The following is a 17,115-nucleotide window of genomic DNA, read 5'->3' on the forward strand; positions in this document are numbered from 1 at the left end:
CATAAAAGTACATAGAAGCCATTTCTCTTCTGAGTTTTGTTGCCACTTTATTATATATTGTACTGGAGTCCTGGAAAAACTCACAATGTTTTATTAAATGTCCTCTGTACTCCAGAATGGCTGAAATGGCAGCTCTTCCACCAAACTGTGGTTGCATCATCAAGTAACTGAAACCATCTTTTGGAAGTGGAGAACTTCTGCTTTGGAGTCATAGGTCATTATTTGTTTGGACATTAAGAAGGAAAATTCACAGTGGAGCAGTTAAACGATGATACCATCAAGTTAAACATTATCTTCCTATGTACAATTGAGAATGAGAAAATTTTCCTTGGTCTCTTGTAGTCGTGATCTGTCCTAGAGCAGCCATACTTATTTTCTCAGGTTGAAGTCTCACATGTATTAGAAATAAACATAGGAAGACTGAGGAAAATATTTATTTATAATGCTGTGAGACCTATGTAAGCAAATACCATATCTATTTTCAGGATCAGAACCCCGAAAGGTTGAGTGTAGCAGAAACTTTGGAATAAAAATAAGTGATTGCCATTGTTAAAATTAAAAGCTTGTAAAGGCTCATATAACTTCATAAAGCAGTATCTAACCTTCACCATCAAGTGGATATGCCTTGTTTTTTACCATATTCAGTTGCATGATACTGACAGATACTGGACATCATTACACAGTTTCTATCTAGCCCCAGAGAAATTTCTTCATTTACTGTTCAGAATAAATTCCTTTCTTGATTGTGGAATAGTGTACCTCTCTACACAGGATAGGTATCTTGAGTGAATTTTAGTAATTGTTCTTTTCATATTAAAGCTTAGCAAAGCTTAGTGGCTGACTGAAGAAAAGTTTGGAAGTGCAGACTGACCAGGGGAAATTAAGATTCAATGCAGTAAGGTGTTCTAGAGACAGTTATCTCAACAAATGTGATTTACATAGACTGAATGAGGAGAAATGTCTCTACAAGAAATTTGCAGGTGATGATCTGGGCATCCTCCCAGAACTCTGCCAAGCATTAGAGTTGACATACAATTTTTCACAGACTCAGCCTTGGCAAAAGGCTGTCACTGGCAGCTGTCAAATGCTAATCTCTCTCACAGTAAAATGGGTGAATAGGTTGGGAAATCCCACTCATCTGAGCTGGAATATGAGATCCAAGAGAGGACAAGGAAGTTTCCTTGCCTGTTGTTCAGCACTGTTGTGCGGCATTAGACCAGACACTGCTCAGAACTTTGACTTTTCATCATAGTCTTCATTAATACTGTTCTAAAAATAAAATACTAGCATTATCATGTCTGTGGAGGTGTTGCAAATCCATAATGTCACATAGTCACATAAAGTCTGAGGAGGTCTGGAGGTCACCACATAAAAAGAACATGCAACTGTCAAAAGATGAGTTTTCAGAGTTTGTGCTGGTTAATGTGGCTGATGCAAATGACAAAGAATATCTTTGGTACAAGGGAGACTTTTCTTCCTTGTTCTCTGTATTGAAAGCTTAGTAGCAGAGTACATTTTTAGCGGGTGTTTTTTTGGTTTTTTTTTTTTTTCTTAATAGCAATTGTTCAGAATATTGAAATCATTCCAGATGTGAGTGATTTGCTGCTTTACTGGGAAAAAAACCTGACAGTTCTGATAATGTCTTTTTGCACTCTCCAGCTACTCGGCGGATTGAAGTGGAGAAGTTAATTTTAAGAGTGGGAAATACTTGGAAACTGCAAGAAGTTGCTACTTGTGTTACTCAGTTCAACGCAATTATGCATCAGGTTTATAGTACAATATTTGTAAAGCACAAATATATTTTTTAAGAAAAATATTCTCAAACAAAGGTTTCAAAGTGTAATATTTGGATGATATTTAGGCAGTTTTAATCACCTTTGTCATTCTTTTATATTTAAGCTCTTGTGATTTGCAACTAAGTTCACAAAAATAAGTCATTTTCTTAGTACCGCTGAGCTTTGAATGTAAATTATGTAATAGATATGTCTGTCCTATGGCAGAAATTCCTTTCTACATACATGTTTTACAGTATTTCTTTTTTTCTGTGCTGTCGTTTATGGCACTGGCCTTTTTCCTTCCCCAACAATTTGATGCAGAATATTTGAAGAAAACAAAATACCATTTCTTTCAAGCATGATGTCATAATGCTTCTGAGTTGGCCTCTGATATGATTTACAGGCATGAAATACTGAACTGAGATGCAAATGAGATCTTTCAGACAAAATGGAGATTATTCACAGTAGTAATTCCTGTTACATGGTAGAATATGAAGGAATAGCTTTAGGTTTTGAATATGTAAATTCTCTGTGGGGCAAGGTCTGTAGCATGAGGAGAATTATCTGGAAGTGCAGACATGCTTCTGAGCACACAGACATTTTTCTCATGTCACATTCTCCCATATTTGTTCTCTTCCAAAGCAGTTAGGGTAATTTGTGATGCTGTGCATGAGGTCTTCTGGAGTCACTGTTGCTTTAGAAAATTAAGTTGGAGGCAAGTATACTTTATGTATAAACAAGCTAGTGTCCTTTTCACCATTAAATCTAAAGGAAGCAATTTGTAAGATTCAAAACTTCCAGATAGGGCTGAATTCCTTTATTTCCTGTTCTCCTTTCCAGACATACTGATTCTGTGATGTGTTAATTCATAACTCTAAAGAACTTGTCAATGTAATTTTCAAGGCTGGAAGATTCTTAGTCCTTTCTACCTTTATGTTGCCGTCCTCTAGATGGAGGATTTAGGTTTGCAAAGGGCCAGGCTTGGTTTTTTAGTTAGATCCTATAATAGGATTCACATCGTCTTTTCACATTCTTTCTATTAGGGCAGACATTCCCACTGGGATTTTTTTTTTTTTTTGGTAACTATTCAGATAAATGATTGCTCCAAGGAGCAGTGATTACATTGCTTGGCAGGCAGTCTTCATTTTCTGTGAACTTTCTGCTACTAAGCATCATAGCTCCCTGATACAATCCAACACTTGTCAGTGGAAAACTGCCATGAATAACACTGCAGATTTGTAGCCTTTTTCACCAATCAGTTGTCAAAAGCTCTTGGAATTAGGTGAAGAAAATATTGCTTGAATATTTCTGTCTTTTTGTACTCCTTTGATTGTGTGTCTAAAGAGAGTGTCTATGTAAATAGCCTTCTTCAGATTCAGATTTTCAATCTCATATTGGAATCTCTTGTGTGATAAACAGCAAGGCTACTGCTCAGTATGCGCCAACACCTGGGAATAATAACGAAAAAATAACAGCGAGAAACTGCAGAGCATCTGTTCTTGACATTAACTTTCCTCAGTTTGACAGACTGCCACCACCAGATGTTAGTTTTATGTGCCTTTTTTCCACTGGAGATGGCGGCCTTCCTGCCTCTCTTTGCCTCTAATAGCTTATATCAGTGCCCTTTGGAGAATTCACAAAAACAATTGTGTCACCACGATGATCTCTAAGAACCATCAGTTTGCAGTGCTGTTATGATTATCAAACAAGACGGGATAATTTTAAAACATGGAAATTTGGAGCAATGTTTAAGCCTATTGTTTTTTTTCCTGTGGCTAAGGTCATACTTGTGCAATGAACATGTGTCTCAGAGACAGTAAGTGTCCACTTATTTCTCAGCCAAAGTTTTAGTGCTTTAATTTACAGAGAAGCAGCCCCATTTAGTGCAAGCACCCCTATTTGGCCTTGTCCTGAATGAATGTTTCTAGTGGAAAACATGAACATTTATTAGCAGGTCTAAATAAACCAGAACTAAGCACAAATATTTGTAACAGAGAACTTAATAGGATACACTGTCAGATCCATGCTTTTGCTAGCTCTCCCTTACTGTTTATAATAGTCAAAAACAGAAAACACATCTGTCAATTTAGGTCGTTTAAAACATTGGCTAGTTTAGTATGACCACAGAAAACACTTAGAATTTTTCTTCCTCTGGTTTTGTGATAACTCTATTTTATGGAAGAATGATGTATGCGTGGTAGGAGGTTTTGCACAGATTTACAGAACACCATGTAAACTATCAAACAGGCTATTCATCAGCATTTCTTGGGTTTATAATGGGATGTGGTTTAGCTTTTCCTAAGTGCTAGGCTCCATTTACCTGCTGGTTATTGACCCAGGTTCTCTTTTGGTTTGAAGTAACATATGTTAAGAACACCTAAATGATGTGGAGGTACTCATTGACCTGGTTTCACTGACAGAGCACTATTACACAGCCAGTGCCAGGGAGTAGGGCTCTGTGCCATCCAACCGTGTGCCTTCACTTGGCATCAGGCAGCAGGAGCTGCAGAGCGCAGGATCAGTGTCTTCCCATGCGCAGCATCCACAGTTGTGGTTTTGTGTGATGTGTGCTATTAGATACTGCAAGTAACAGCTGCTGCTGAGGGTCAGTTGATATTTGACTTTCCTGTGTGCATTCAAGTCTGCTTTGCAAAGCTTTCTGTCTGTTCTGTAACTCCGCAACTCTCTTGGCATAAAGAGAAGAATAAAGACATCATTGCTTGAGTGCATTGTTCTATGCCACAGGAACTGCTTTGATGGTATTAGCAGGTTTATACTCCTTAGGGATGCTTTCAGTATTTATGTTTTGCTTTGGTTTTGGTGTTGTGGATTTTGTGGTTGTTTGTTTGAGTGTATGTTTGTGAGTTCTGTTTGTTTATTTTTGTTGGGGTTTTTGTTTGTTTGTTCTGTTTTTTTGCTTGGTTTATTGGGTTTTTTTGTTTGTTTTTTTACTTGTTTTTTACCTCTAACCTGAAGATTTCATTCCCTCTAAACAAGGAATACTTTAGAGAAGACTGTGGTTATAGGTCCTTCCCCGCTCCTGCTTAGTTCTAACATAATTGACATCAGACTCTAGGCTGGTTGTACCAAGATCATGCAAAACATTTTTACAAAGTTATTGAGAATTATTTAGCACACATAAGGCTTGCACATATGATTAAAAGTCTTGGCGCTCAGTTTGCATCTAAAAATAATGCTAAAAACAACATAATTGTTACAAAGGCCAATGGTAACAATTGTTACAATTTTTAAAAAGTTCTTCTTAATTTGTAATTTTATGTTCTCATAACAAAGTGTCCATCTGATGAAGTGAGCTGATCTATGATACATGTATAATACCTTTTAGTCTGTCCTTTTCTTTGTATCCCCCTTTTGCTTTACAAAAACGAAAATTAACTTTGATCTGTGTTAAGATACATTTGAGCAAAAACCTAGTCATTACATCTTTTCTGTTGAGTCTTCTTATGAGGTGCAAAATTAAAAGCAGCATAGTCATGAAGACATTTGATCATCTATTTCAGTGCAGCTAAAAAGCAGCTATTTGTAAAAAATCATTAGGTTGAAGAGTGATTTCTCTGAGAGTGGTATGTGTGATCCAATGGGCCAAATGAACGTGAGTTCCAGGTGGTGTAGCTAGTTGACTTGACACACTCATATCCTTATCTAGCTGTCTTTCATGGGACAAGGGACCTTAGAGCCAGAGTACAGTATTGAAAACCCTCAGCCAAATAAAATATAGAAAGTACAGAAAATCTGTTCCTGAGTAAACTGGAAGTCATACAGGAGAGATAACTTCTTCAGTTGATATGTATCAACATATTGTCTCTGTGAATTGTATTGTGTTCAGACTGATTGTCAGGCAAGATGCATTCTTCTAAATATACATTTTGGAAACCCTGAGAAATTAGATGGTTTGGCTCAATTCTTATAAAAGTCCTCTCTGTTATTCCAAATAGAAAGATCTAAATGCTATCTGTAAGGTATTAGATGGATCATCCTAATGTATTTTAAATGATTGGATGACAAGAGATTGTACTTGCTGCCATATGGATATTAGAATTGTTCCAGCTACTCATTTCTCTATGATACACATGAAAGAATAGCATTTGTGTCTTTGTACCTGTCTTTATAAATGTTTTTCTGTAAACAGAAAATGAAGCTCCCAGTTAACAAAATTAATTTCCATCCACAAATCAGTCTCTGTCAGTGCCAAGAAAAAAGTAAACTTAATCTTTGTTGTAAAAATTTATTATTATTTCATACTAACAGTCTATGACAACAGGGAATAATCTAGTAGAAACATAGCAAGTTGCCTTGTTTAGCATGTATGATAGATATTTTTGTACTTAATTTTTCATGTGCAACATTTGTGCTAATGCCAAAAAAATTGAACTCATAAGACTGAAATTACCTGTGATACACCAAATCCCTACATAAAGAAATGCTGACATGGCAAACTGGACTTTCTATAACTTTAAAAAAATATTTATGTATTTTATTTTATATTATTTTCTTTTATTTTTAGTTTTTTAACTCTCACAGCACCATTATAGTAAGTTTGTCTGTTGTTTTCAGGTTGATCCCCTGTTTACAGTGCCTGCACCTCCACCTCCGATTTCCAGCAGTATCACACCTCAGATTCTGCCTTCCTACTTTTCCCCATCTTCATCCAATATTGCAGCACCAGTCGAGCAGCTTTTGGTACGGACACGTTCAGTGGGTGTAAATACTTGCGAGATTGGAGTAGTAACAGAACCCGAATGCCTTGGACCCTGTGAGCCTGGGACCAGCGTGAACTTGGAAGGAATTGTGTGGCATGAAACTGAAGAAGGTAAATTATTTTTTCCATTAGGTATGTCTCTGAGATATGTTGACAAGAGGGTATATGCTGTATCTCCCTGGGTGCTAGCTAAAGGCTTGCTAGTCTGTTGGGACATCATTGTATGCTATGACATTCACAGCTTTACAGTTCAGCTAGTGAGCTTTTATTTTGAAAACAAATGACAGGTCTTTTTATTATTTAAAGCAACTGTGTTTTCCAAATAACCCACCATGTAACCGCAGCTAATAATTGAATTGTTTCCTCTTGCTATATTAAGAAAAATATATGAAGAAATTGCTAATAGAATAGCATAAATGTGCTATTTAAATGTACATCATGGGGGGGTGTTTGTGTGATCGGAGTGGATATATGAATAGTTTAGATGAAAACTTAGAAAGCTGAATATTTCAGCTGATAAGAAATGCCACAATTACATAACAATAGAGGCCCCAGAGACCCTGCAAAAATTCAATTTGATGTGATTATTTTTGCTTTTTGGTTATCTAAAATATGCTTTAAGAGGAAAGCTTTCAGCCTTGTAGAAAACCATTTCATGTGGTGAAGAAGTGCTATCAAAACCAGATTGATTTCTTTAATATCCTTTGAAGACATTTGTCCAAGTAGGAGTGCTTGGGGAACACTAAACGTTGATTTGCTATGATTTAGAACAAAGTAAGTAGGAAGAGGATTATGCTGTGATATGCAGATTTTTCCATTTTGGATTTCAAAAGCTCATTATTAAAATATCAGCTTCTCCTGCTAAAAATACTGCATGTGTATGCTAAACTTCTATAATTTTTCATTTAATAATAGCAGATGTTTTCATTTATAGCTGTGTGAAAATCTTCCTGTGATAGTTCTTACATTTCTTTTGAGGATTATTTAATTTTTAGTGATCTACCTTCCTCAACAAGATTATTTACAAAATGATATAATGACAGAATACAGCAATGTATTACTTCATGATAAATCCTGACATGCTTCAGACCATATGCACAATGGCATTTCATCCTTTGCAGTGATATATAAGACCTCACCAAAGTGCTCTACGCTGTCCTCTCAAAAATCAATAGAGAGTCAGATTTACTTGCTTTTATATGCTTTCATCCATCCATCTTTCTCTCTGTGTATGTCTACAGCAGATTCATAAGTAGATTGATCCTTTTAGATTGTTTTTAAAGCACAGTATAAATTCTGTTTTAAAATATCCCTGCAGAGATGAGTGCCCTCAGCAGCTCCAATCTGTCTTGACTAGCCTGTATTAACCAGAGTTGGAATGTGTGGGTGTTAACTGTGTTGACATGAAAGAGCAGTAGCTGTTAATAGTGTTATTCTTGCTGTGAATAAACTAAACTCCTGACCCCCACTGAATTTAAGAGGCCTTCCTTGCGAAAGGTTTGGCACCAGAAATGAAGTATTTAAAAAAGTGTATTCTGGTTAGGGTGACATTCCATTTACCAGTATCTCAGCACTGTAATGGTTTAAAAACTTCTTGTTAGTTAATGGAAATGAACTCCCTTAGCCTTTTCTTAGTTTTGTCTAAAACAATTTTCTGAAACAACTCAATTCAGTGATGGCATGTTTGAGTGAAACTTTATGAGTGTGCCTGTTTTCACAGCCTTAAAAACACTCTTTGAGAACACTACGAGTGACTACAAATGTAGATAAAATAGGATTCTACAATACTCTAGAAATATAGCTAGAGTGTAGATTAAGAAACTGAAGACAGTTGATATGATACCATATTGTGTGGTTTGTACCATGCTGTTTGAGTGTTTCAGACCCTGCTGACTGAAGAAAATAATACAAATTTGACTGTTTTATCCCAGAGTCCACAATCAACACTGTATTAAGAAAAATTAGTTCCTAATGATGATTTTTTGCATTTTAATTAACTTTTGATGTTTGGAGCACACATATAAGTATATATTTACATGTTTTCAAACTTTATGACATGTTCATGAAAGCAGCTATATAGAAGCTTGCATGGGGCCATTTCTGCCAAATTCTAGGAAACAGCATACAGATGGGTCTTCTTTTTACCTTTAACAGAAAAAAAAAAAAATTATCAGATACTCATTTTCTTAAGTTCTGATTTTGACTTTAGGGCAGAACACAACCTTTTCTGAACTGGTGTAAATCCACCTTACTTTAACCAAAGTCTTTGTAACTAGGCATATCAAAAACCATCTTGACGTTCATGATGAAACACAATTTTTTTTTGTGATTTTCATGTGTTTCTTTAGTTTTCACTCCCTTTACTGCTTTTCAAAAGTAAATAAAAACAACCCATGCAAACTGACACTTCTCTGGCTGTCTATATATCCCATAGCTTCTTAACAGAAAACAATTTGAAGAAGCTAAGGAACGTATGAACATTTTTAATCCTGGATTGTGTTTTGAGATATTGGAATTATTTTGTATCTAGTTTAGCCACTCTGTAAAATGAGTTGTGATGTGATAAGGATAGGCTTGTAGGCTGGCTGCATAATCATAGGAACCAAATGTGCCGCTGAGCAGACTTCATGTGCTGCAGCAACTAGTTGTGGGAATGCAAATACAGAAAGGATATGGTGAATCACAGTTGTTACAACAATAGTAGCCTGAGTGGAGAAAGATAAAATCAAATAGTTTATGCTGAACTCATTATTAGCATAAATGTAAAACATACTTCATAAAAGAAAAGGTATATGCTGAGAATTCCTTTATGAAGCTATCTGAAATACCCAGTTTTCTCTTATGTATGTTAAGCAAGTTGACACATTCTGTTGCGTTTGTTCTTTGAGGTCAGAAAAAGGCTTATTTTCAGGCTTATGAGTAATATTTTTAAGATAATCACTTCAAGGGTGGGGGGCAGGGGAAGAAAGCAACATGGATTTCAGACAAAATTCTGAAAGATCAGAAAGGGCATTGTTACAGCTCTTCTCATCACTTCCTCACCACTTTTTTTAGTTGAATTGATTTAATAAATCAGACAGATCATTTTTCCCAGAGTGTTTTAATCTTTAGAGGTGTAGATAGAGGGCAGCTGGCATCTGAAGTCTGTGATATTTAATTACAGGGGGTGGTAACTAACCATCGGTGGTTACTCTTACATGGTTTTCACATGGGCATTTCTCAGTTGCTCCACTAAGCTTTGTAGTGTTTAATTGCTAGTATGTATGCCATAGGCATTGTCATCTGTATACCAACATTGTTTGGATATGACTTGGTAGTGGGTCCAAAGTGGTGGTAATGGCTGTGAAACAGAGCACTGAAGGGCCTGTCTGAGGCTATCCTGTGGGAGAGGAAAGAGCAATTATTATGTGGACAAGTCAACCTGAAACTGGCAGCTGATGTGGATATTTGAGACCAGAAGCTATCTGCAGTAAAAGTCCTTCACAGAGAGCAGCTTGGTAGCATTAACTGGAATATGTGTTTTCGTTTGGTTGGTTATTCTGATGTTCTGGGAAACAGCTGCTAAAAGTCTCTATTGCTATACTGAGAAAAAAGTTTATCTTGAATCACATACTTGCTAAATTGTGTGATTTTCTTCTGGGAAAACAATTTCTAAGTGAGCAATAATTGCTTCTTACTGCCTGGAGGAAATAAAAATGACCAGAAAAAAAGGGAAACCACCAACCAACCTTCTAAATTGCTTAGAGCTCGTGTTTTTGTTCAGCTTCTCACACGCAGTTGCCCTGGGTCACGTCCTGGTTTTGGTTCTGCATCTAGTAGTAGAGTCTGCCTTTAGGTGGGGACCGGTAGTTCTGATGTCTTCTTTTCCTGAAAACTGTGCAGGAGACAGCACTTGATGCCTTTGTGTGCAGAACAAGCTGTCTACATGTGGTGACATTCTTCCTCTTTGTGCAGAACAGGTGCAAGCTGCTGCTGTACAGTAACAAATAATGGGGAAATGAGTTGTGTTTTTTAATCAGTGTTTGCTTGTTGGTCTTTATAACCTGAGACTGGTTGCCAAATAGAAGAAACAGGAACCTGCTGGATCTCAGAAGCCTGATGGGATAATTTCTAGGGTATTCCAAATTTGTCATAGCATCAGTTCTGACACTATTTTGCAGAATTTTTAGAGAAATTTAGTAGAAAGGAGAAGGCTTAGATGACAAAAGACATGCTGGTATTTGTTGTGTATATGTTTTCCAGCCTGCCACTTTTGCAACTAATATGCATAGTTTGTTTTGAAAATGTTATCTGTTGCACAGAGCTGATGGGGATTCCTCTCTGCCTTTCTATGTGGTCTTAGTTTTGCAAAGATTACTTTAAAACAACAGTCTGTTTTAAATATCTTTGTTTAGATACGTGTTTGTGCATGTGTGTATGTGTCAACAGAAATAGAATTAGAAGAATGAGTAGTCTGGCTTTCTTTAGTGCTGTTAACAATTTTTGTGGTTTAACAACTTACTTTCACAAATACAGAGGGGTGATCAAACAATGAAACTTGTAATAGTGAAAACCATGTCAAATATGTAAGGAAACAAATGTAGAAATTAGAGATTTTTATTAAAGAACATTACAACAATTTGTAGAAATTTCGAGAAACATGTTAAATCACACTTTTGTCTTGAACTCAAGCAAGGTTTATTGAGAGAGGCAATATGCTTTATTAAACTAAGTGATACAGTTGTAAAGAACAGGTTTGCTTTTAGACTGGGTGCATTTATATTTCTGTGTGATGTAGACCATTGATTTGCTGAGTACAGGGGTTGGGTATTGTTAACCACCATATTTAATTCAGAATTGTGTATTTATATGACAGAAGCATAAAGAAAACTACTGCTCAAAAATCAGGCTTTGTTATGTCAACGTTACAGAGAAGTGGTCTGTGGAGATAAGCAGGGTTTTTGGCTAGCTACATTAACAGAACACCTAAAATCCAGCTGTTTTCTCCTGCTTCATGGGTTGTCTGCTGACCGAGTATGAACATCACCCACTATCAAAATGCCATCTGTCAAGAAAAAGCCTTTATATGTATTTATATTTTTACATACTATGTTTAATTTTTGCTCTTTCTACTGTATGTGATGCCAGATCCAGTAAATCAGTGGATTTGAGGAAGCCTTAAATATGGGATTTTTCTATAGACTTCCAGCTGTCCCATTGTATTATCTCAGGCACTTGGAGTCTGACATGTATTATGTGTTACACAGAAACTTGTAGCAGAAGAGATATGCTCTGCATCTCACAATGGAAAGCCACAGTCTTGCATAAAAAATGTTTGTGGTTTGTGGGAGCTCTACCTACTTTACAGAAGGAATCTGGGATGTGCACCGACTGTCTGAAACAAGTTTTAAGAGTTGTAGGATTCATACTACAAGATGGATTTAGCTGTAGTTAAACCAAGATTTGTCATGTCTGAAGGGGCCATTTTGACCATCTCAGCTGTTTGTCTTACCTTATCAGAGTATGCATTTGTTTAGGGACATAAATTTTGGCATTGTCCTCTAACTGGCTTCTACATTGTTTCTTGTGAATTTCCTTAAAACATAGTGTGCTGGCCAGTGTTAGAGCCAAGGAATGCCTACTACTTGTAGCCTATTTTATACCATTTTCATCTTAAATAAATGAAGCAATTAGTAATTTTAGAGTATCCCCAGAAGCCCCTCAATTGGTTTTAAACCATTGGGACTGACTTTATGAACCAGGTGCACATAGTTGTGATGTAGCTTCAGTAAGTTGCCTTGAATCAGCTGGGTCACAATAACCAATAACCTTTGCAGGCTCTTTGTTCTCAGCAAATCACTGACATAAATCATGTCAGTATAAACATCAGTGAAGCAGAAATTCAAAATAGGTTATGGATGGTCCCTGCTGGCAGAGGAAGTGAGATGGGAGATATTTTGACTTTCTTGAGTTTTAATTTTGATTCTGTTGCAAAGAGCTCCTTTTCCCAAAAATTTCAATTAGTCATTCATATAAACATAAATTTAAGTTTGAAGCTGTTCAATTAGGTGATGTAAAGCACCACAGATTAGTAAAGAGCTGTAAAAAGAAAAAAAAAAAAGTTGAAAACAGAACCTTTGTTAATTTCCAGGTTTTCTAAGTGCAGCAGAGAAATTAAGCTAGCTCATCACCCCTTCCATTTCTTCCCAATACCATTGCTTCAGATTTTTGAAGACTGCAGACCAACACTGGAAGAAAAGCACTTAGGAAATTTATGCTGTTAAATGTTAAATTTGGTATTTAAATGTCAGCATTCCTCCTTGAACATAAACACACCACAGGGTCTAGCCAGTGCTAGTCCTACAAATTTGTTTAGAGAGGCTGTACGCCTCTGTTGCATGGAGGAATGTTTGATTTCTGTACTGACTAGTGCTTCTCTTGTTGGTCCACTCTTAATATACTGATGTAATGCTAAGCAGAGTGTACCTACAATGCAGTCCCAATAACTGACCAAAAACATCAGAAGCATCTTATTTACCCCGGGTACTAACAGGCAGCTTATTGAAAGGGATCTGGCAAATGCCACATTTTCCAACTGAATGAGAATCTGGGTGTAATTCTCTTGGTATAACCCAAAGCAGAGAATGAAAAAACTTAACAAATTCCAGACAGTGCTTACATAAAACTCTGCATATCGCCAGACTCCTACAGAGGAAGGCTCCCTGCACTGCTTGTACATACATAGAAAATTATCCCCTTTACAAACAAGCATATGGGGGCAGGGAGGGTGCCTGGAAAAAGGAAAGAGGATAATTGAGATTGGAAACATTTGCTTGGAGCTATTTGAATGTGAAACTGAGCCTGATCAAGCAGTGAGGTTATGAACACTGAAGGAGCTGCTTCAAGAAAAGCAACAGTTTTGAGCATTTTTTGCTCAAAAGCAAAATCTCAGTAGCAGCAGATTGCTTAGAATTGAGACTGTTCCAGTACGAAATACTTGCAACACGTGATGTTTGGATTTATAGATAGCAGGGGGAGAGATGACTGCTAATGAAGTGTGTGTGCATCCAAGTGTTTCCTTACTAAATAAATACCATTGGAGTAGGGAATGAAATCACAACTGTAATGGCATCTTTAGTTGGTGTACTTCAGGGATTAATCCACTTATTTAAAGATGTTATCTTGGTCAGTATTAATTTTGTGCGTAGTTTAAATAGTTGGGACAAACTGTTGTATTCCAGTTTTGCTATACTCCTAATCGGCACCAGTCTTGTGCATTAGTGAATGAGAGGTTCTCTCGGTTGATAAGACTGCATGTTTTTTACTAATACAGATTAATATCAATTTTAAAAAGAATCCTTTTTCTCCACTGTTTGAGGCTACGTCATGAAAAGCTGCTTTTGGTATTGGGATTAATTTTGCAGTACCAGATCAGTGGCTGGCCTAACAAGCAGCTTTTCATTTTTTAAAGAAATAGTAGGCACTTATATTTTGGTATCCTGAGGCATATTTGTAATTCTTTCTAGTTGCTACTGATGTAGTAGTAACTAGCAACTAATCTGGAATATTTGGTGGGAAGTAGCAATCCAAAAAGCAGGAGGAAAAACTCAATTAAAAATTTTGAACAGTGAAGAGCCCTTTGACCTTCAGGGTTAATAAAAATTGCTGCTTATGTTTTTGTTCTAGAAGAGGGAGGCAGGAAACACAGAGAATGAAAATGTAAAGCTTGAGGAAGAAGAAAAAGAGTATACTTAAAAAAGAAAAGCTTAAGGGAAATAGCTTTCTTGATTTAGTCTGAAAAAGTAAGTCTGGATTTACAAAAGCTAGTGTTGCCATAGAAAGCACAATTGAAGTTTATTAATTTTATATCCCCAAGTGCTATGAAATTTAGGGTAATAAAATCCCCTAGAAACATCTGGGATGAAAAACAAAAGACCAGTATTAGAGCATTTTGCTTTAATTTGGGTTTTTTGGTTGGTTTGGGTTTTTTTTTTTGTTTTTTTTTTGTGTTTTTTTTTTTTTTTTTTTTTTTTTTTTTTTTTTTAAGGAGTATCAACTAAAGCAAAACACACGTCGATCAAAATTAGCACTGATTTGAGTATACTAGCTGTAAATTTAAATCTTAATAGAACTTAAAGGGGATATAGCTGTGGAAATAAAAGACTGCAGAATTAATCTTTAAGGGCAGATTTTTTTTACCATCCAAATTAAAGATTTAATCAGAGCAAAGAAGAATATTTAAGAAAAGCATTAAACACCCTCTTTTCCCCTACTTTTTTTCCCCCCTCTGTTTTAAGATGTTAGTTAAGTTTATCTGGGATATTTACTAGGCCTTCACTTGGGTCAGCACTTCATGTATTTAAATGATTTTGCTTTGTTTGAGTTTTATTGTTATTTCTGTTTGAGTGTTAGAGGAAGATCAGGCTATTTGCTATTACTGTAGTAATTTAGTTAACAGTATAACGATCTCTGTTAATAAAATGCAACTGACATTAGTTGTCAGGAGATGGCAATTCTGTCACCAGCCCCTAACACTGAGGATAAGTGTCATGGAAAATCAGTTTCAAGCAGGGGTAGTTCCAAATTAATTTTCAATTAATCTAGAGGTGGGTTTTTCTTTTTTCCCTATCACTTAAAACTTCTTAATTTAAGTCGGTTGAATCAAGTGATTATGTTTTACTGCCTGTTTACTTTCCCCTGCAGTGACCAAACCTGTACTTCTTAACCTTGCATTCATATTGAGCTGGCTTTTGTGGATCTTTGAAAGCCCTAAAGCTATATGACCCGCTCTAGCTGGGATTTAGAAACAGTAAGAAGAGTCTCAGGTTTCACTAAAGAGCTGTTTTCCTTAGGGAAGAGAGAAGCTGATGTCACTTTTTAGCAGAGTATGACTTATAGTGTGTTACAGATTTTAAAAAGAAGCTTACTTTATAGGTTATTCTCTACAATTTTCTGAAAGTCCTAAAAGTTGACTGTTGGTTCTGTGGAGAAAGTTTTGCAATAAATTAATATTGAGAGATTTTGTTCAAATGTCACTCTCACCTTTGACAGTGAAGGCAGTACAAGTTTGTCTGCATCCAGGCCAGTTTCATCCAGAAGAATCACTAGCTGTTGGTAGACTTCATATAGCTTCACACTAGAAAGAATCACTGGTTATAAGACTGAGCAATTAAAAAACGTTAAAAGTTAGAAGTGATATAAGCAGACAGAAGGCCAATAGATGCTACTAATGTTCATTCTTTTAATGAAGATCAGATTCGTTTTTGCTGAATGCTGGAGAGAATGGCATCCCCATATAGTTGCACACACTTGAAAAAGTCTTTCATTTTTCTGTTATTGTGTAAAAGAAAAAAAATTCCTTGATATTCTTATAAAAATTTAAAATTCAGCATTTTTAAGCACATGTGACTCTTCAGTGGAAAAATAATTTAGTGCTTTGACAATATCTAATTTCTGAGACTTTTCAACTTCATGAATTTTTTGCAAACCCCACATGGGCCCTTTTCTTTCAGGGTGTGTGTTACTTAAGATAGGAGTGAAAGTTCTGGGGTCTGAAACATAATTACATAGATGTTTATTTTTCATTAAACTGCATAGTCAAGGTTGGTTAAAAAAAGATTTGTCCAGGAAAATGTCCAAACATACTTCAGGGGTGGGAGAAAAGGCAGCAGCAGTATTGGTGGTGGAAATGTTGCTGGAGATAGATATAGATATAGATAGATATAGATAGATATAGATACTTCTGTTGTTGTTGCGGTTTGTTTTGTTTTGTTTGATTTTTTGGGGTTTTTTTTGGGGAGGACGTATGTATCCCAAATTCCTTGAATTTTCCTTATTCCAGCACTTAGACTGTGAGCCTCAGCCACGGAGCTGGTGTGCCAAGGTGCTGCCACTTGCTGAACGGGGACGCTGTAGGTGCCAGCTGACTTGAGATGGGTTTTGAATGACTGCACCTCCCCTGCAACCACCTTCCTGATGTCAATGGGGATGAAGTAGTATAACGTTAGTATATCATTTATTTGATGATACTCACTGAAGGTGGTTCTGCAAGAGCTGACAATCAGTTTCTCTGTTGGATAAAGATTAAAGGCAGCACAGAGGTCCAGATTTAGTAACTGAAGCATTTGATATGAAATATAAGTGGATAGGCTAATGCCATTTCTTTTTACTTTGATTCTGCCCATGCAAGTGGCACATGAAATTAGTATAAATCAGGGGGAAGAGGGACTCTTGAGGGGCAGGAGTAAATCTGTAGCTGGTTTTACTTCAAGCAAGTGACAGGAGATAACTTAGAGAAAATGTTTTTGTATCCCCAAAGCATTATCTTTGAGAAGCACAGTTAGTAATGCTGTTGTGAAAAGAAACCTCCATTTGAACGGACAGCTTGATACAGGCAAAGCTTCTAATTTGTTTTCAGCTTCAAGGAGATTTAGAGTCTTTGCATCTTTGGCAGTGACACACAATGTAATTGTCTCCTTGCCCCTTAATCTTCATTCTAGATGCATTGGCTTAATGTGGTTAGGAGAGGGCTGGAATGTTGACTGAATTAGCTGCACGAGATAGCTTACCCTAACAGGTGAGGAGAAGTTATTCCAGCACTCTTGACTTTGTAGTCTATTTTCTGCCTCTTTCTTTCACAGA

General features: G+C 36.4%; 1 protein-coding gene across 1 annotated transcript in view; it reads left to right on the forward strand.

Annotated features, from left to right (window-relative positions):
- The window catches only part of ZNF608 (zinc finger protein 608), a 76,108-nt gene that overhangs the window by 25,786 nt on the left and 33,207 nt on the right, over nt 1–17,115 (forward strand). The window contains exon 2 of the mRNA XM_054003290.1: nt 6,351–6,606. Within this exon, the coding sequence (XP_053859265.1) occupies nt 6,351–6,606 (256 nt within the window). The remainder of the gene's footprint in view (nt 1–6,350; nt 6,607–17,115) is intronic.

The sequence above is a fragment of the Vidua macroura genome, chromosome Z, assembly GCF_024509145.1.
Source record: "Vidua macroura isolate BioBank_ID:100142 chromosome Z, ASM2450914v1, whole genome shotgun sequence".
In the NCBI taxonomy this organism is placed as follows: domain Eukaryota; kingdom Metazoa; phylum Chordata; class Aves; order Passeriformes; family Viduidae; genus Vidua; species Vidua macroura.